Genomic DNA, 20,448 nt, shown 5'->3' on the forward strand with positions numbered 1-20,448 from the left:
TTAGTACAAACTATAAAAATGTTAACACTGAAGTTTCAACAGAAATCTATTAAGATCCCTTAGAAAAATTATGTAAAGAAACAACAGCAAGTCATTTACTGGTATGAGGTTAACACACAGAGAAAAAAAATTCACACATTTTACTGAATTTACCAGTAAATAATTTTAGGCATAATATTTATCATAAAATTAAAAGTTTGAAAGTTGTGTGTGGCTTCGTATCAATTACAATTTGCTGTGGAAATACTAAGCCAAATCTTTTTTTTATTTACCAGAACAATCCTAATTTAAAAAAACTACTGGTTGAAATTTGCAAACCTTAAAAGGATACCAATTGTGAAGGAATAGGTATATAACTTAAAGTGGAAGATGGTAAAAACTAGATGCTTTAAAAGTTCAAACTGCACAAGGAAAATATTAGGGCAAAAGAAAACATTCAAAGCCATAGTTACTATTCTAAAAAAATATTAGCTTATTCTTATATTAAAAACATTAAATGAATCAAAGCCAGACAGTACTGAATTTTTACACAAACTTCTTTTGTATTTCAATGTTGTTTATTGAGGAGTGAATGAGAGACTACTGCCAGACATGCCAACGACACTTCACATTCAAGGGCTGGAAGCTGAAAAGCTTTCCAAATTGAGTCACTGCATAAGCCTTTTGGGAAAAAACCGAAAGTGACATCAAATATGATATCTTCATGCTTGTTTTTGTCTTCAGCTTTTTTTTTTCTTTTTTCAATTTTTAGATCTACTAGTTTGTTGGGTAGAAGGCTTCTTTCTACCCTACAAAAAGACTCACACTCCAATTAATAAAATCAATACTAGGTGTATAGCAAATTGTTTTAACACACATCTACGCTGAATAACTGATCTTAAAGCTGTTTTGTCTTAAATTTCCTTATGTCTAATGAGAAAACTTAATTTCACTTCCCTTTCACCTTCACGTGGGTGGCTTATACCAATAGAAAAATACTCTTCAGTGCTACTGTAGGGCTTACGGGGAACCTCTTCAGTGGTACCAGAGAATCCTTTCAAACACCACTCTGAAACCCAGTGCTTCTCTTCCCGCTGTTGTGGCTTTGCAGATGGCCTACACAACACAACTCTACTGTTCTCTTTTGCTCAAAAACAAAACAAAGAAACCTAAACAAAAGGGTAAACGTTTATTTGGAGTTAGTTTTCTGGTGGTGCTATTAAGGCCCTTCAAGCAGAGTTGAGGAGCTCCTGTATGGCTGCCTGCTGCTCGGGACTGAGCTGTGCTATGCACTCGGTCCACAGTCCTCCAGAAGTCTAGGAAAAAACAGTTTCATAGATTCAGACTCAGTGAAACAGTAATTTGGAAGTATTTTACTAATCATCATTAGGTAGACTCTAATAACACCAAATGCCTTCTTTTGAGGTAGACTAGTTTCATGAGTATCATTACAAAAGCAAGAAATCTGTTCATATCTTTAAAGTTCATTTACACTAAGTTTTCTTCATTCAGTCTGACCTGATAAAGCTGTCCCGGGTAGAGGACACACTCAAGTAAACAACACGTAAGAATTCAGGCAGCACAAATCATTTAAAAAAACTTTGGTGGCTGACAGCTTACTTATTATTAAAATCTCATCTTTTTTTTCTTCAGACAATGCAAAAAACCCCAAAACTACATGAGTATGTGCTAAGCACCAACTGGAAGGCTCAAAATGTCTCAAGTTTAGGACAAATGTTTTAGCACTAATTAAAAAATGAGAACATATTAACAGATTATATAATAAGTAATCTGAGGCTTGGAGACAAAATATAAAAATGAAATTGGGTATCTATTTCTTTCTTCTGATGGAAAAAAAGAAAAAACAAAAACAAAACACCTCCCCAAAAACTATTTTATTTCCTTCCCCAATTTAAGCAAAACAGCTTACCTGGACTTGACGAACTACATTAGCCAGACGTTTGGCACAAGGATCTTCATGTTTAATTGCCTCATGCATTTCTCCTTCTGCAATTATACTGAATATTTTGGGCAGATTGGTATTGTTTGGGCCAAGAACGATGGGGTGATTACTGACCAAAAAGAAGAAAGCCATTATAAATGAGAATTATAAGAAGAAATCACTCAAGCACTCACACTTTCCTACATCTTTCCTCCAACACGGAATTTTGTTACAGGGTCTTTATAAGATAATTATGCATTCACTAAAATCAAATTCAGTGGGAGGAAAACCAGCTAATTTTATTTATTAGCTCTTCAGTGTCTTCCTATGTAAATTAGCAAAAATACTTGGCTCATCTCTCAGGTTTGTTTTAAGGGCCAAGGAACAGAATGTTCTAAGTGCTTTATAATTTGTGACTTATTTAAAGAAAAAAAAAAAAGAGCTACTACTAAGAATAAGAGTTTAACACTAATTTTATTTTTTTAAGGCAAAATGGTTTCCAAATAAATTTGAAGTTCAAAAGGCTTTCAGGGCCTTTCAAGAGTAAGATGGGAAAGAACTTTAGGCAAGTTTAATGGAAAGAAACATAATAGTGAATTTAACTAGAATTCTAGTCTTTCCTTAAGAGACTTTCAGTATAGTCATTTCCAAAGGAGATGATCAAATGTCCTGATGGAGAAGGGTGGCTTCAGAGGCAGAAGCAGATAAGGAGTGTACAGTCTCCAGGATGGCTATCACATCCCTTAATGATAGTTCTCCGTGGGAACACTCAAACACAACATCTGTGTGAACCTGAACTTAAACAGGCATGAAGGAATACACCTACTGATCTATTTCTACAAACTCCAGGAAAGGAGTGGTTGTAGGCCTTAGAGTTATTCATGAATAAAAGCAGTAATTAATAGCAACAAAGCCTAGATCTGATTAATATTTAGAACTTGGACTCAGAAAAACAGACACCAAAGAACATGCCTTGGATGTGATAGCTTCTATAGCTTCCAGGTTGTTGCAATTCTTAGATATACTCATGGACACAAAATAGCATTAATAATGCCCAGAGCCCAGGGCCAGATCTTGATTACCTGTCTGGAATATTTTCCTTATACCACTGATTCTTGAATCCAAAGAAAACCACCAGAATTTTAGAGGGTCAAATAATGGCACTACCAACATTCAATCTCATTCTACTGAGAAGTGATGTATGTCAATTACACCTCAGTAAAGCTGAAATTTAAAAAAAAACCTAAAGCGGGGCACCTGGTGCTGTCTGCCTCTGGCTCAGGTTATGATCCCAGGGTTCTGGGATAGAGTCCCACATCTGGCTCCTTGCTCAGAGGGGAGCCTGCTTCTCCCTCTCTCTCTGCCTGCTGCTCCCCCTGTTGTGCTCTCTGTCAAATAAGTAAATAAAAATCTAAAAAGAAAAAAAAAAAGAAAAACCTAAAGCCAAGTAAACAAAAAAGATAAATGGCGTGGGTGACAATATTAAAAGGGAACCTTCTTAAAACATTATGTTCTACAATGCCTCAACTGCTGAATTTAATTCCATAAAGAGTAAGTCAAAATTAGATCTAATTGCAAGGCAGTGTTAACTGTGATATGGTTTAACATGATTTATAAAGACAATGTTATTAGAAACCTATACATCTGAGGGCTGTGCACAGGAAACACTGTTTTGCATAAAGAGAAGAAAATAAGGTCTATTTGTCCTTTTTCTTACCTTTCAATCAAGTCACACAGATAATTAAAAGTCTGAACAGCTTCTTCTTTATCTTCATGTAGTGGAAGCCAAGACAACCAGTGTGGCAGGACTTCTTCAACGTTCACACAGTCAGGCTTGAACTTCATAATTTTCCCTACTGCTGAGATGCAGTTCTCTGTAGCATTGACATTTTCTTTGGTCTTAGAATCGGCTGACTGAATGACTCTTACCAGCAGTGGAAGTGCTTCTAAAATAGGCAATTGCAAGGAGGTCAGTTAAAACCTCACATTTTCATGCCAATATTTCTTTTTTATCTTTGGCCTAGTTACCGATTACAGTGAAGAATTAGGTGTAAGGCTTATGTTGTCGTATTGGCTGCAGAACCAGACCTAGTAAGGAAAGGCAGGCTGCCCCAACGTGGCCAAGAGCACAAGCACTCCCTCTACTGACCGAGACCCCAGGAGGTCGGAAGCCTCCTGATTTATACTCCCAACCGCCTCAGGGTATTTCAGTTTTGAAAAACCTGCAGCTGTATTCCCAGGCTAACCCTACAGGGACCCCAGTATGTTTGAAAAATCCTATGCTAGGGGCACCTGGGTGGCTCAGTCACTTAAGTGTCTGACTTCAGCTCAGATCATGATCTCAGGGCCCCGGGATTGAGCCCCCACATCAGGCTCTGAGCTCAGCGGGGAATCTGCCTCTCCCTCGCCTTAAGCCCCTCCCCCTGCTCATGTACGCTCTCACTCTCTCAAGTAGAGTCTCAAAACATAAAAAGTCCCCTGCTGCAGCTAGGATATAACCCCCAAACCCGAAATCAACTGTACTCTGGAGGATGGGGTGGGAGGCTCAGATTCCACTGAGACTTCATTTCCATTTCTAGGAGAATAAAGAGGTCAATTTGTATGCGCTATAGGTGAGATGTTTGAGAAAGGGAAGGAGAATACAGCAAAAATAGCTATATGATGTTTGGGAGTTTGGGGGCATGGAAAAGAGAACAAGGAAGCGATAAAAGGAATGCCTGGAACCAAACAAACGGAGTACCTGTACAAAAAGGACGATAGTTATCTCCACCATACTGTGCCATGACTCCCAAGCCATATGCAGCTGCTTGCCTGACTTCTGGGCTGTTGTCACATACATATTGGAGCATTGGCCTTAAGAAATATTCTGCATATTTAAATGAGGCTGGACTACAGTGTTCTATGACATCATCAAAGATGCACAATCCCCATTGTCTGTCTGGCCACGGTCTATGTGGACACTATAAAAGAGAAAATCTTTTAAGCTTCAAATACTGGAGTACATAAAGACTGTAAAAAAAAAAAAAAATTCACTACAGACTATCAGCTTACATGGGTATTCCTGATACAGGCAATGAAAAACAACACAGTAGTAATCACTTCTTGTGAATGACAATCCTCAACTTACAACAGAGATTGAATGAAAGACAAGTTTAAAATTAAGACTTTGTATGATTTTCTGATATTATCACGTACCAGGAAGAACCAGCAGCAGCAGCAACATAAGTACATTTGCCTCATAAAAAACATAACGATCTTTAAAAAACAACAAGAAAAGCTGTGAACAGGTTTTAACGTTATATATCCACTCAACAGGTTAAGTCGCATGTGCCTAAACTTTTTAAAAAATGTGCTGCACTACTAAATACAATGCAAAATTAAAAGCCAAAGCAGGACAAACTTCTATTGATTGCTTTTCATGTGTATTTTAAAAACTGAAAAAATAAGGCCATCGTCCACAATATATGATTGCTGGTTGTACATACAAGGATTTTAACTGAATCCTCTAGGGTCCACCAAAAAAAGTAATCATTTTGTTAATTTAGCAGGGCACACATAACCTCAAATAATGAAAAGTCATTTGTAGGTCTCTGGAATGCACTGTAATTTCACTGAACTACGGAAAACCTAATTAGCAAACCTTAAGCATATATTAAATGAGAAAATATCAAGGGCAATGCAATAAACTTGATAAAATTAAAGATGGACTCTGGAAGCTCTTTGTGATTTCTAAGATCCATTTTAATCTGAAAGTATGTTTTCAAGTACTGCACTGAAAACATTCCAGGCAACTACCTAAAATAACTGTCAAAGAGAGGCAACACTTACAATTAGGTTGACAATTAACGGAAGCAGCTGTTCAAACCATGGTAACACCTTTTCCTTGTAGCTACTGAATATTGAGTGTAAAATGTCTGACACTTTCGTCAGAATATAAACATCATTATCATCCTAAAAACAAAAACAAAAAACACACACAACACCCATATGTATTAAAAAGTATCTCCACTATGACAAACAGTTATATTTATTTAAAAAATCTAAGAAATATAAAAAATTAAATTTCTCATTATATTCTTAAGGGCACAGTAAGAATCCGGAGACTGTGGTTACCTCGATGATTGGGGGTGGGGTCTCCTATCTGCCTACAGAAAGATAAAGGTGTGAGCAAGTACTGTACTTATTCCAAAGACTTTTCTTCAAACGTACTTAAATTTCGAAGTTCTGAAACAGAAGTCTTTTTAATTTAGTACTATTTTTTTGTTTTCTGCAAGAATGTTTCTCAGCTTGGAGCAGACTGGTGGAGACGTGGGGTCAGTTACTCACAATCTGTGTCTGTCAGCATGTGAGCACCCTGCACAGAAAGGGGCTGACCTGGGTCCACCAGGATGGCTACATGCCACACTCTGGCCCTGAACACAGAGTGGAAACAGATTTCATGGCATCAAGTGATTCGATGAGGAGAGAACAGAGTAACAAAGCAGAGAAGACTTACATCAACCACTCTGTGTATTATTTATAAGGAAATCTGTATTATTCTGTGGTCCGGGAAAAAAACAGCCGATGTTACAAAAAGATCTGGCCTTAAGCCCCGGAATGCCAACAGTGTGTGCCATTAAAACAGTCATTCAATGCCTGAATTTGAGTTCCCTTATTTTTAAAATGCTGAAAGCACCAAATAAAAAGTTGTTCAGAGGAGTATGTAAAAGGAACACTAGGTGAACTTACAAGCACTGTTATGTGTGAGGTATTTCAACAAGAACTCTCACATAGCATCCAAACCACAAATCAGCTAATTTCAATTACTTATTCTCTAAATTAGTAAATGCAGCACATGTCAGATTCTTCCGCTAAAAATTACTGATAATTACCATCAGAATGACAAGTCAGATGAATTAGAAACTTAAGCATTTAAAAATCTTCCAGATGCATATGGACTAGGAGAAACAAACTGAGGGCCTCAGAGGGGAGGGGGATGGGGTAATGGGATAGACCGGTGATGGGTTGTAAGGAAGGCACGTATTGCATGGTGCACTGGGTGTTATACGCAACTAATGAATCATCGAACTTTACATCGGAAACCGGGGATGTACTGTATGGTGACTAACATAATATAATAAAAAATCATTAAAAAAAATAATAATAAAAAAATAAAAATCTTTCAGATGCAAATGATCACATAAATGAAGTTCTGAAGGGAATAATTTACCTCATCTTGTAGTGACTCTTCCACCTGCTCATCATAGTCTTCATCTTGTCTTTTAACTAAAACACACCCAAATAAATGTCTTTTTAAATGTCGCTAAAATGGTCAAGGATTACATTCAGAAATAAAAGCGTGAAAAACTTACCTTGCCGCAATTCTTGATTTTTAAAATGTTCTTCGAGTTTAGCTTTCAAAATTCCTCCCAATTCTTCAAAATGTTCATTATTAAGGCATCCATCTCCCATGACTTCAATGCACTACCAAGAAATTGAGGAAAGAAAACAAGCCACGGGATTTAAGGGTTTTAGAGTCTAAAGTTAAATTCCATTAAGAATCACATGGAAGCATGAGGAAAAATTCACTAAGCCGGTACCCTGGATGACTAATGACTGAGTAGATAACGCTTGGGTGGGTGGGGGTGTGTGTGTGTGTGTTACAAAGACAGCACTTCAAAGAAAGAATTTAAACAATATTTTTATATGAAACATCCTGAACATGTCTTAAATGCCAGGGATTACTACTAGGTGCTGAGGTCTTAAAGATGGAGCAGAGCACCCAGCTTCCAGGGAGCTCAGTCACCCACACAGACTCCATATAGACCCAGCTGGAGAAAGGGCAAGTGTGTGCTGGCAGGCACTATAGTGGGGGGGGGGGTTGATATGTGCAAAGGCCCAGCAGCATGCATTCTTTGGAAAAAGAGAAGAAAATTCAAACTGCAGGAGTGTAAATGGGGACAAATAAAGGTGAGGAAGAACTTTTAAAACGAACTGTGGAGCAGGCCATGGAGCTGAACAAGAATATGGGAAGAGGAGTGACAAGTAACAAGCAAGTTCATGCTTGAGAAAAGGAGAATGAACTGAGAGGGAGAAAAGGGAGACTGACTTCTGGAACAGACCAAGGAAGGCTATCTCAGCAGAAAGAAGACATGGGCGATGAGAAAAGCAGAGGGATATAGGAGAGAATAGGACAAACTAGGTGTGGGCTGGAAATGAGCCAAGATTCTGCAGCTGGATTATTAGGTAAATGATGGTGGAAACTAATCAAGACTGGACTATAAGAGCAGCTGCTCTGAAAAAAACAAAACAAAAAGAATGACAACACCAAAACGTTAAACTAAAAAAGAATTAAACATTTCCAGTAAATAAGAAAATCATGTTATAGCACAAAAAGACTGAATTTTATTTATTTAGCAAGACTAATAAATGAACACACAACGTCATACGTATTTTTAAGAGAAAAATACTTACCTTTGCAAAAGAATGCATTATTTCTGAGAGGACATCTGAATCTGGTTCTGTGCCAATGGCCTTGATTAGAGCATCACACATAAAATGCCACATCTGTGTGAGATACTCAGGACCACGAACTCTCGCACATTCCAGGAGAAGAGGCATGGATTCTGCTGCTGCCACTCGAACACGTTTTATTGTTAAGGAAACGTAATCATTATTCTCAGATACATTTAGTGTAATTGCTATCCTCTAAAGATCATTCTATCGCTTTGCTCATGCAAATGTTAAAGTGCTCAAGCGCCAGGCAACCTCTGTTTAGGCCAGACTGCTACCCAGGAGCTTGTGATAAGTAGAACATGTGTACAAAAACAGGCATCTCCCTATCCATATGACTTCTCTCCTGTCTTTTCTGTCACCTACGATACAGCAGCAATGAGTCTCAAATGTGAAAGGATCTGGGATCCTTAGAGCTTATCTTGAGATGTTCCTATACCAAAACTTTAGGCAATGTATGTTTCTAATAAATGCAACCAAAGCTATGATTCTCCTGGGAAAACTAATGAGGATCTCCTCCTGTCAGAGCCTTTTCATTTTTCATTGAAGATCAAGTTGTCCTTCCCTATCTAATATCATTTGTAAAATAAGGTTCTGAGACTTCCTCGTAAGACGACTTCCTTGTCCTCTGGCATCATAGTAAGTTCCTGTTGGGCATCCTTCTGTAAAGGATACTGCAGGAAGAACAACAAAGGGGCTCTGGAGTCAGGCCGATCTTGGTTTGGGTCTGCACTCAAACACTGCTGGGCCATCCTTTTTTAAACATCCATCTGTGAAATTGTGTGTGTGTGTGCGCGTGTGTGTGTAAAGGCATAAAAATGTTTCTATATGTATTAATTACTATTACTATGTTGAAAACATTTAACATGCAGGTTTATCAAGAAATGTTTCTCCCCAATGTAGAACCACAAAAAATTATCAGTGGGTCTCTAACCTATTAAGAAAGGTCTTAGTTTCTTAACATCACCAAAAGATATTTGAGAAAAGCAGCGATTATATACAACTGCAAACATTTGGTAATAAAATATCAATCCTTAAAATCCTTCAGAGGTTCATAAAAAAGCTGTCAACTAGAAGTTAGGTAACATTTTCTTTTTCATGTTTTTGGCACAAGCAAAAACCATGAAACTAAAGCACGTGCAAAAAATGAAGTTTATCTATAGTTAGTGCAAACAGTAATGGTGATGCAGAGGCTTCAGTTAACACAAAGTCTAATACCTGAATAAGCTACAATTTAACTAATTCTAGAAATGTTTTGCATTCAAAAGTTGTAGGATATCATCATGGAAATAAAATTTCAGTAGAGGGACCATCAGTTTGACAACCTGTTCGGTATATTCCACAAAGCCTTCCTTCAACTCTTTAGCATAGCAAACCTAAAAACAAAATATTGGAAAAGACATCAAGATCCATGTTAGTTTTTAGGTATTAATATTTATTAACAAATAGCAGAACCAAAAGGACCACATAATGCTGTATCCCGACTAGAAATACATTTAAAGCTGCACGCAGGGGGGTGCCTGGGTGGCTCAGTTCGTTAAGCGTCCCATGTATGATTTCGGCTCAGGTCATCATCTCAGGGTTGTGAGATCAGGCCCTGTGTTAAGTTCTATGTTCAGCGTGGAGTTTCCTTGAGAGCCCCTCTGTCCCTCACCCTGTTTGCTCTCTCTCTCTCAAATAAAAAAATTAAAAAATCTTAAGGAAAAAAAAAGCTACATGTAGGACTGTGAAAGGTGTTTGGGAAACACAAATATAAATGTAAAAAGAACTGTAAAATGGGAAAGGGCCATGGCGTGACTGCAGTATACACTGTCGTTTTAATTCTTGTGGATAGGAGAATTTTGCAAAAGTTTCAGCACTCTGAGAAACTTCAAACAAAATATATCAATTAAGGAAAAATATTAAAAAGATAAGGGCATATCACTTATGTTGTAAATCTTCAAAAAGGCTTATGTTACCTTGTATTTAAAAAAAAAAATCATTTTGGGGTGCCTGGGTGGCTCATTCAGTTGAGCTTCCAGCTCTTGGTTTCAGCTCAGGTCATGATCTCAGGATCTTGGGATCTAGCCCCACATCGGGCTCTGTGCTCAGGCAGGGTCGGCTTGAGTATTCTCTCTATCCCTAACCCATTTTCAAATAAATAAATCTTAAAAAAGAAATAATTTAGGCAGTGAAACAGAAAAACAGTGCTGTTTGTTTACTTATTTATTTTCAGAGAGAGAGCACCCGTGAGCAGGGGTTGCGGGGGCGGGGGGGGGGGAGTGGAGAGGGAGAGAGAATATCTCAAGCAGGCTCCACGCCCAGTGCAGTCTCTGATGCAGCTCGAGCTCATGACCCCCAGACCATGACCTGAGCTGAAACGAAGAGCTGGGTTCCCAAAAGACCAAGCCACCCAGGTACCCTAAAAAGTGCTGTTTTAAAAATAATTGTTTATTTTCTTCCACTACATTAGAAGATTTGGTAATTTTGTTTAGAGATGTGACATTTATAATTGCTCTCTAGTTGATACCACAAAAATCCAAAATATTTATAAATTATAGACATATTTATAAAATATAATAAGTACTGATGGTAAGTTTAAGAAATTAAGTTTAAATGAATTAGAGAACACAACAGTACTTTATTAATACAAGATAAAATGTAAACAATTAACTTTTATTTAGGCTTACTCATCTGCTAAATTCATAATCCAAAACCATAGTTTTTAAATATTTTTAAAAAAATATATTGTCCTTGTCTATAACACATGCTCATAAAGGGGAAAAAACAACTCAAAGGGAACTTACACACAAAGACCCCATAATACTATAAGAGATAATCATTGCAAACATTTTGATGTCTCTACCATGTTTTTACATATATATACATATATATATATATGTACACATATATATATACACACACACACAAGTGAAACCATACAGTTTTATTTTCAGTATCATCACATCTCTGTTCATTCATTCAAAAAAATATTCCTTGGCCACCTTATCTACTATACACTAAGCACAAAACAGACAAAAGTCTTTCCCCGCACATAGCTTTGTATTAGCTGTCTAATGGTCTAGGGTACATTATTATCTTCCTCGTAACAGGCATTCAAGCTGCTTGGTTTTTTTTGTTGTTGTTGTTAGAGACAGCACTGATAATGAAGTTGACCTACATGATTTATTTATTTTTTTTAAGATTTATTTATTTTAGAAAGAGAGAGAGGGAGAGTAAGGGGAGGGGCAGAGAGAGAGAATCCTCAAGTAGACTCCCTACTTGAGCATAGAGCCCTATGTGGGGCTCGATCCCAGGGCCCTGACATTATGACTTGAGCCCAAATCAAGAGTAGGCTGCTTAGCTGACTGAGCCACCCAGGTGCCTACCTACATGACTTCTTTATCCAGAAGTAGAAATGTTGGGTTAGAAGACTTCTACATCTTAAAGAATATATTCCTGCTCCTTAAAATAGTTTCTTTAGCATCTATGAAAAGAACTCCTCTGAAATGTGTATGTATGAGATATGTGAGGTTGTCAACTGAAGTTTGGTAACAGTGTACACACTCACCAGCATCTGACAAGCAGTAGACTTTTCTTCCAGTCCTGCAGTTTTAATACCAAAACTTTGCTGATCCCCAAGGTTCACAAACTCCCAACCATCATCATCACTCATATTCTCCATGTCTTGGGCTATTAACAGGGAAGAAAACAAATTTATGTTAAAAATAATTACAGAGAAGAATTTCACAACTGCTATGTCTCTTCATGAAGACACCTACTATCTAAAAGGGCTACTTCAGGCTTAATCGAAGCGGTCTTCATTAAAGGCCCCATAACCACTGGAAGGTATTGCTGAAATTCTTTTCCAAGAATTTTGCACATTCTGGCCCATGCTGAGATCATGTAAGAGATCTGGGGGGAAAAATTAAAATTGATTTTAAAACAATGGGCAAAAAGACATCACAAATAAAGCCATTTCCCTATTTCATAGAAACAATGTTTTATTTTATATTCATACCTCTTTAAAAGGTAAGTACATTTTCTAAGGTCATACACTTAAAATATTCAGAAACAACAACAAAATCATTGTGAACCTTTACCCTCGGATACAGATAGCAGGTGAGGCAAGAGAAAGACCAGGACCATGTCTTACTGTTTCTTACTTTCAAGAAGCAATATACAGTTTTTCTCTAATAGCAACTGGACCACATAAATAAAACTACTTAACCATACCAACTCCTAGGCATTAATTTTTTGAAGGTAGGAACCTGTTTCATCTGACTGTATCCCTACTGCCTAGAATTCCATTCATTAAACATTAACATCCAAGAAACAAAACATTCCTTTCTCGTAGCTGTTTTAATTTTCTAAGTGGCTGGGTATGTTCAAGACACCTCTTCTACTACTGTGTTTACGTAGTCTTAATCACCTGCAAATTTCCTACAGAGAAGTCAGTTTTTAATTCATCATCCTGGTAACCCAGAAAGTGATTTTTTTTACTCCCCAATATTATCTACCTCATGTGTGTTCACACAAATACTCCCCACTCCTACTCAAAAACAAAACAAAACCCATTTTAAATTTATGGGAAACAATTATAGCATGGCTGTATAAAGTCAACACGTAATTCAGCAATTATTTATGGAGTGCCTGTTATACGTTAGGCATCGTGAATACTATTAGGATTATGACACACACTTATAATTTACAACACAGTGTCGTAAGGACCCACTATCGAGACTTAAACACCAGATGTGAAATATGAGCAGGGATTAGTCAGGCTGAGTGGGGGGCAGGTCCTAAGTGAAACGAAGCAGAGCATGTTCTAAGACTGTTAAGTTTCTGTATTTCTTTTTTGACAGGGGAAGGAAGTCACGTGGCACTGAGAGGGCTGGGAGACATAGAAATGGAGATGTCTAGTAAGTTGTTGGACAAATGAACTTTGAACTCAGAGAAAGACCTGGAAGTCACAGCATACAAAGGAAAACTGAAGCCACAGTACAGAGGACACTGCTCAGGAGATAAGACGGCCTAGGACAGAAACTTAAGAGCACCAAAAATTGAGCGTCAGAGGAGAGGAGGCAGCTACAGCAGGCTGAGAAAAAGGTGGCAGGAGAAGTGAAGGAAAACCAGTGAAGAATGTCTCTGAAACCAGGGGTTATCTCAAGAAGCCTCTGACTCAATTCCTTTCCCGAGTACAGTACCCCGCACGAGCCACAGCTCCTACACGGACAGAGGCGCACGTGCGCAAGCTGCTTTACCTGAGGGTCGTCATCCTCCATATCACTGAAGTCTGTCTGCGTCTTCAGTAAGAGCTGCATCACATCGGACGCGTCCTGCATGAACTACAAGAAAATATTTGGGAAAAATCAACACCAGTGTTACTTGTGGCTACCAGATCAGAGGGGTGCTTATTGCCACCCAATTTTGTTTCTTATATAGTAACAAAACTTTCCAAAAGAAAATCCATCCTATTTCCCACATAGGTCATGACCCCTCAGACAAAAGTTACACTAAAAAATGTTCACCTATATATTGCACAGACTTAGTGCTCTTTCTAGAAAAAATATATTCTCTACTGAAGGTCAGAGTGAACTGCAATATAAAGGTATTTCTAATGACATCAACTTTGGGTCTATGGTTTATGTATTTCCAGCAGTAAAAAGATAATCCAAATCCAGAAAGAAAATTTTGGATTGCTCCCTAGAACCGTATGATTTTCATTTAACTCTGTGTAGTTCTGGCAATCTTCACTGTGTAAACAGGCAGTGTTTCAAAGACAGTTTGAAAGCCAGATACAGCGAGTATGGGACATAAATTATTGGTTAGGTTCTCAGTATCCCACAGAAAATGATTTATAAGATAAGTTAATACTGATGATGGTTTTGGAGAAACCCACCAGAGAGGTTCTAATGTTGATAGTTCTGAGAATTGAATCCTGAGGGGTCAGTGACGGAGGAACTTCCTTTGGATCAGCTTTGACAACTCTGAGATGCTGGGTGGGGGAAATACACTGGCAAACAGTTCTTGCTAATTATTTTCTGAAGAACAATATGCATATAGGAGTTCTCTCTTAGGACACCTGATGCTTCTGGATTAACAAGCAATCAAGTGGAATGTTTCCAAGTACATGCTGAAATGGGTGAAACTAAACATATGGATCTTGAATTCCACAGGCCTCCCAGGAGATAGACTGTACGTGAGGCAGGAAAAGGGGGAAGTTTCAAGAGCATAACTGAATTAAGAAAAAAAAACCCTTAATATTAACACTGATAAAATTAATTTATATACAAAGTAGGAGTGACAGGACAGTACGATGATGGAAAAAAATCAAGCATCCAGAAAACCATTTATCAGAAGGAAAAGCCCTCTAGTACCCTCAATGCCTCCACAGCCAAACAATATACAGTAAATTCAACCTTTGAAAAATCACTTACTTTTTCCTTCCCAACCGCCAGACCAATGAGGCTGATACACTCGATAGTTTTTCCTCTGAGAAGTCTGAGTTCCTTCTGAACTGCATTCTCGACAATGTGCTTTAGTGATGGCATAAATAAATCATAGTAGGGGACAAATTTTTCCTCTGCAGTATCTGCAACTGATGCGATAGATGTCACAACTTGTTCCAACACTAACTTGGTGCCTTTCTGAATCAACTAGAAGGAAGACACACAAAATAAGTCATGGAAATGAGAAACTGGAAGAAACACCCCCTGTGGGTCCTCAAATGCTTCTCTGCAACAGCAAGCTGAGACCACCCTCCAGCAGCCAGAGCAGAGACCGCAGGTTCCGGAGCAAATGGAAGGATCCCTGTGGAACTACTGAGAGAGGATCTCCTTGCTCCGCTGTTAACAGAGTGCTCCTTTCTCATGTCTGCTTTATCTCAGAGCAGCTCATGCTTGAGCACAAATCTGATTCCTCTTCCAATTTTGTATCGCCAGCTTAATGCCTGTCTTTCCTAGTCCTTTTTCCTCATTTACTCCCACTACTTACTATATACTCGGTGCTGTCCTACCATGTGTGGAGAGAATTCCCTTTATCTTCTAATCGGACTCTCCCTGGAAGGTACCACTAACAGCACCACAGGTGTCCGAGCTCCTTCACAACGCTTTCACTGTCTGGTAAGACTGATGAGCTCACCTTTCTCCTGCACCAAAGACCTATGGTGTTCTCTGACCTGGCCAGTAACAAACAGTGGATACTTGCAGCTGGGCTCATGCTGTCACCTAAAATGCCATTTTATAATCCCTGTGGATTCACAGGAATACCTGACCCAGTGAGTACTCCAGATTTTTTCATTCCCCTCATCAACTCCAGCCACTCTCCGCAGAGCTCTTCAACTTGGACTACCACTTCCACCGCCCCTAGAGGAGGGTAACCTACTCCCTTCTGCCTCTGCTCCACATTTCAGGTCTTGACCCTACCTCTGATCTCAGAGGAATGCCGTTCTTCCTTGGCTACCCTCTCTTTGTACAACTCTTGTCCACGTATCTTATCCTCTTCCCCATCCCATCTTAGCAATTCCTTCTTTTGGTCTTTAAAAATCTGACATGTCATCCACTTGGGGGAAGGACATGCAATAGAAATTCTTTACATTTCAACCCTCTATCTAAACCTACTTGTAAAGTCGTGTTTGCTCCATCTATTCCTGAATAACCAACTCATCCACCTTCAACTTGGGTCTACTTCTTTGTCTTCAAATTAACTCATGTTCCTTTACCATGTTCTTAGTCTGCTGTCATCTGACACTGAACACCCATCCTGTTTCAAACCCCCTTCTTCTTTGCCTTCTGAGACACTGTATCTTATCTTCCACCCTGTTCTTTTTTTTTTTTTTTTACAGATCTTATTTATTTATTTGACAGAGACAGAGACAGCCAGCAAGAGAGGGAACACAAGCAGGGGGAGTGGGAGAGGAAGAAGCAGGCTGCCAGCGGAGGAGCCTGATGTGGGGCTCGATCCCAGAACGCTGGGATCACGCCCTGAGCCGAAGGCAGACGCTTAACGACTGCGCCACCGAGGCGCCCCCACCCTGTTCTCCTTTAGAACAGGGCTAGGCAAAGTGTGGTTTCTGAACTTTCTGTCACTGGTTCACAATGAATTAATAATGTACAAGAACTGAGATTCTAGGGGCACCTGGGTGGCTCAGTTGATTGAGCGTCTGACTCCTGGTTTCAGCTCAGGTCACGATCTCAGGGTCCTGGGATCGAGCCCAGCATTGGGCTCTGCACTCAGCAGGGAGTCAGCTTGAGAGTCTGTCTCCTTCTGCCCCTCCCCCCTTCTCAAATAAATCAGTCTTAAAAAAAAAAACACCCGAGTTTCTAATGAGACTTTACTTTTATAGCAACTTGACAGTAACTTTATGACTATTAAATATAATAGCTAAAAAAGGCTTCTATTAGTTTTTATTCCTGTCATTTTTTCAGCAATTTATTTTCATTGTATTTGACAACAAACTGAGCCTAAATCTTTACCTTTCTCACCTGCATCCTCTTTCTCACACACTGCTGCACTAAACATCGTTCAGCCAATTGTTTTTAGGTTGCACCTCTTATTTAAGGTATAACTATAAACGTTCTTCTATTTGGATAGCCAGGCCTTGTTTGAAACCCAACATATTTAGAGCAAAAAGGATATTTTTCCTCATCTCTCTACTTCTGTCATCCAGGTGAGAATGGTCAACATTTTTCTACTACTTCTTCATCTTTTTAAATTCAAGCCAGCAGAAAGAAACTGTTACTGCTTCCTGAGAAATGACTTTTAGAATCATCTTCCCCAATTTCCACCCAAGCTCTCTGAGCAATCTGACAATCTTGACTTAAAACTTCTCCCTTTTTGTTTATGCCTCACAACGCCATCGTGCTAATTTCGTACAATCACATTACCATGATTTCTTGCAGCAGGTAAGAACAAAATGGTTCTTCCAAATTTACATAAATCAGAATTCAAAATAACTGCCTTGCTTTCAAGGCAATTCAAATACTGATTTTACCTAACCTTTAGGCTCTATCTTCTTCCCAATTCCAATATTGGCCTGTTCTCTGGTCAAGACTGAATTATTCTACTTCCAATAGCCAAACCTAACTTTCTATTCTTTACGGCCATGCTGAAAAGTTTCTCTTTCTCCAGGTCTTATCCATCAAATTAACCTATGTTAATCTCTAGATAAAGAGCTGAAAGACCTAGAAACTTACCTCTTGAAGTTTAAGTACCATGATGGAATGCAGATGTTTCACCAGATTGTCTAAATATGGGATAAGTAGTGACTTGGGGCAGTCCTCAGTGAAGTTAATAAGAGCGGCAGCAGCGTGGGCCTGTACTCGCTGATTGCCTTGGTCTTCCATGGTCTGCAGCAGGGCTGCAATCACCTGTGAAATGAAAGCAGATAAGCACACATTTTGAAATGCCACATTTCAAAGCATATACATAAAATGCCACCCCTCTTCTTAAAAGTCTGATTTGAGCATCTGGAGCCTTGTTACTTACCTTCTCATGAAATTTCTTTTGGAAACCAGGTGCAAAATCTGTAGCCATCTGTCCCACGGCATTACAGGCTGCATACCTTACTCTTGGATGCTGGAACAGATTACTTTGTATAAGTAAAGGCAATGGGTTCTCATGTGAAACTATGGTAATAATTATGAGTCAGATATTTACTGGTACTTACAGGATCCTGAAGAAAAAGCAAAACAAAATTTACTATCTCATTTAAAATTCCTTCCATTTGCTGGTGGCATCCTTCGCCAATGGCAGATAAGGCCATTAATCCCGCATGCCGGTACTTCCAGTCAGCTACAAAAAATAATTACATATGAAAGAGCAATTAACCAGTACAAACATGTCACTCTGGTAGTCAGAAGTATAAAACAAAGTTCTCCTTATTTGGAAAAGACTATCAAAATATTTTTACACATTAGAAAAATGAACAGAAAAAAGGGCCTGACTGGGACTATTTCACTGGAGTGACGGTTACATCACAGGAGGATTTCTACTCCAAAAGCAGTTAAAAGGCAATATGGAAGCAAAGAGCTGACTAGTATTTAAACCAACTACAGAAAATAAGGCTTTCCTCCTAAGTTTTACAGTAAGCAGCAAATACTTGGATTCTGTGTCACACACTGCTATTTACTGAATAAATATTCACTATCTCCATCATGGTCACATTTCTTTTTTTCTTCTTTAAAGTTTATCATTTTATTTATTTAAGCAATCTCTACACGTAAAATGGGGCTTGAACTTGTGATCCCAAGATCAAGAGTCACATGCTCTACCGACTGAGGTGCCCCAGTCACAGTTCTTAAAAAAAAAAAAAAAAAAAAAAAAGCCACGGAGGAAAGATTCTGCTTTTAAAAAATTTTTATTTAACAATATGATAAATGAACAGATGGGCTTTATTTATATTCTAATATTACTAATGGCTATGTGATTTTAGACTAATAGAATATTTGCTAAGCAATATTTATTTTACTGAACCTTCCTATCCTATTCTAATATATAATTTCCCTGACTCTTCATTTCTAAATATTTATATTTACTACATTATTGTTCCCTTTAAAGTGTTTCACATAACTTGTGGCACAAAGCAAGAGATACATAAATATAGAAAGCTAGTATCTGTGTAAAGCAATATTTCTCAAAGCGGGGCCCAAGAACCCTGGGATTCTCTGAATCAAAACTTTTCTTCTGATAACATTCTTTCACTCTCATTCTGAGGGTCCAGTGGAGTACTCCAAGGATTACAACACGTGAAAATCCTATGAGACTGAATGAAGAGGCAGAAATAGGAACTCAGGATATTTAGAAGATATTTACAAAAATGCATAAGACATTCTTCTCATTAACATGTTTTTCTTTTGGAAGAGTCATTCTTCATGAAAAACGTTATTTCTGTTAATGTGTAATGGGTTTATTATTGTCATCTTTAAGGGCATATTTTAAATGTTTTTTTTTTTCCATTTCTAATGGTATAAACATTGATATAACCCACATAAACAAAAGCACTCTGGGATCTTCAGTAACTTTTAAGAGTGTAAAGGGGTCCTGAGAACAGAAAGTTTGAGAACCACTGGCATAAGGGTTAACTAAAGTTGTAGGAAAGTCTGAAATTATTATCAGACTTAATTGTTCACTTTGGGAAGCCCAAAACGCACATAAAGATGAACTCTGTTGTGACTAATTCTACTAGAAAGAATTTCTGAAAAATTCCTAATTTTGCTGTTAAGTATTAAAACCTCACTATTATTTATAACATTATTAAATATTTACTTTTAATGTGTTTCAATTACTCAATAGACCAGTAAGTCAGAATTTTTCAACTGAGGAATAATCATCCTAGGAAACCAGTAAATAAGGCGCTAATCTTTGCATACTGATTTTACTAATTTAAATAAGAGATGCAATTACTAAAGGTGTCCGTATTTGGTTCAGAGAATTAAAAAAAGATATGCCTACACATCTCTAAGAGGCAGAGTCCCTAAAGTATGTTCAGCAGAATGTGATGCTATGGTATGGGGATTTGAAAATGGTTTTTCTCCTTCAAATTTTCCTTTTTATTATTTAAAGCAAAACCAGTAAAACTATCTTTAAAAATAAAGTGGGGTGCATGTTAAGTTACTAGAAGAGACATATTGTTTGCTGTTGCTAAAGCACTTGTTGCACACATGAAATACATCTCTGCATCATTTTTTCCTCTTTTACAGATGAGGAAATTAAGGTGCAGAAGACTTGCTCAAAGCCATCCAGTGAACAGTAACAAATCTTATTAAGGGATCACTGCCATATATGTAAAGCCTTCGGCATCCAGCTAGTAAGCTGTAGCAGAAATTTAAAAGCCAAATTCCTGAACTACAAATCACAATCACATCCACACTGATTTGAAGAATAGTGTGAACCAATGACAACCGGGTGACCTTGTGCAATCTTTTAATGTCTCTGGGCTACTTTCTTCATTTTAAAAATGGAAAAGCTAGATACTTTCTAGCAGCTCTCATAACTTAAGCAATCTTTGATGCTGTCTCCATCCCTTTGAGGAAAAAAAAAACTGTTCAGAAATT

General features: G+C 38.1%; 1 protein-coding gene across 1 annotated transcript in view; it reads right to left on the reverse strand.

The window, feature by feature from the left end:
- Nucleotides 1-1,149: 1,149 nt before the first annotated feature.
- The window catches only part of IPO5 (importin 5), a 41,381-nt gene continuing 22,082 nt past the window's right edge, over nt 1,150-20,448 (reverse strand). Inside the window, exons 11-26 of the mRNA XM_026493501.4 lie at nt 18,063-18,187; nt 17,882-17,971; nt 17,590-17,763; nt 14,833-15,051; nt 13,657-13,740; nt 12,175-12,307; nt 11,964-12,085; nt 9,693-9,789; nt 8,375-8,547; nt 7,273-7,384; nt 7,131-7,186; nt 5,750-5,872; nt 4,662-4,881; nt 3,639-3,867; nt 1,910-2,051; nt 1,150-1,295 (exon numbers count right to left, since the gene is read on the reverse strand). Of these exons, the coding sequence (XP_026349286.2) occupies nt 1,209-1,295; nt 1,910-2,051; nt 3,639-3,867; nt 4,662-4,881; nt 5,750-5,872; nt 7,131-7,186; nt 7,273-7,384; nt 8,375-8,547; nt 9,693-9,789; nt 11,964-12,085; nt 12,175-12,307; nt 13,657-13,740; nt 14,833-15,051; nt 17,590-17,763; nt 17,882-17,971; nt 18,063-18,187 (2,186 nt within the window). The 3' untranslated portion in view covers nt 1,150-1,208. The remainder of the gene's footprint in view (nt 1,296-1,909; nt 2,052-3,638; nt 3,868-4,661; nt 4,882-5,749; nt 5,873-7,130; nt 7,187-7,272; nt 7,385-8,374; nt 8,548-9,692; nt 9,790-11,963; nt 12,086-12,174; nt 12,308-13,656; nt 13,741-14,832; nt 15,052-17,589; nt 17,764-17,881; nt 17,972-18,062; nt 18,188-20,448) is intronic.

Source organism: Ursus arctos, unplaced genomic scaffold (assembly GCF_023065955.2).
Source record: "Ursus arctos isolate Adak ecotype North America unplaced genomic scaffold, UrsArc2.0 scaffold_10, whole genome shotgun sequence".
NCBI classification, from domain to species: domain Eukaryota; kingdom Metazoa; phylum Chordata; class Mammalia; order Carnivora; family Ursidae; genus Ursus; species Ursus arctos.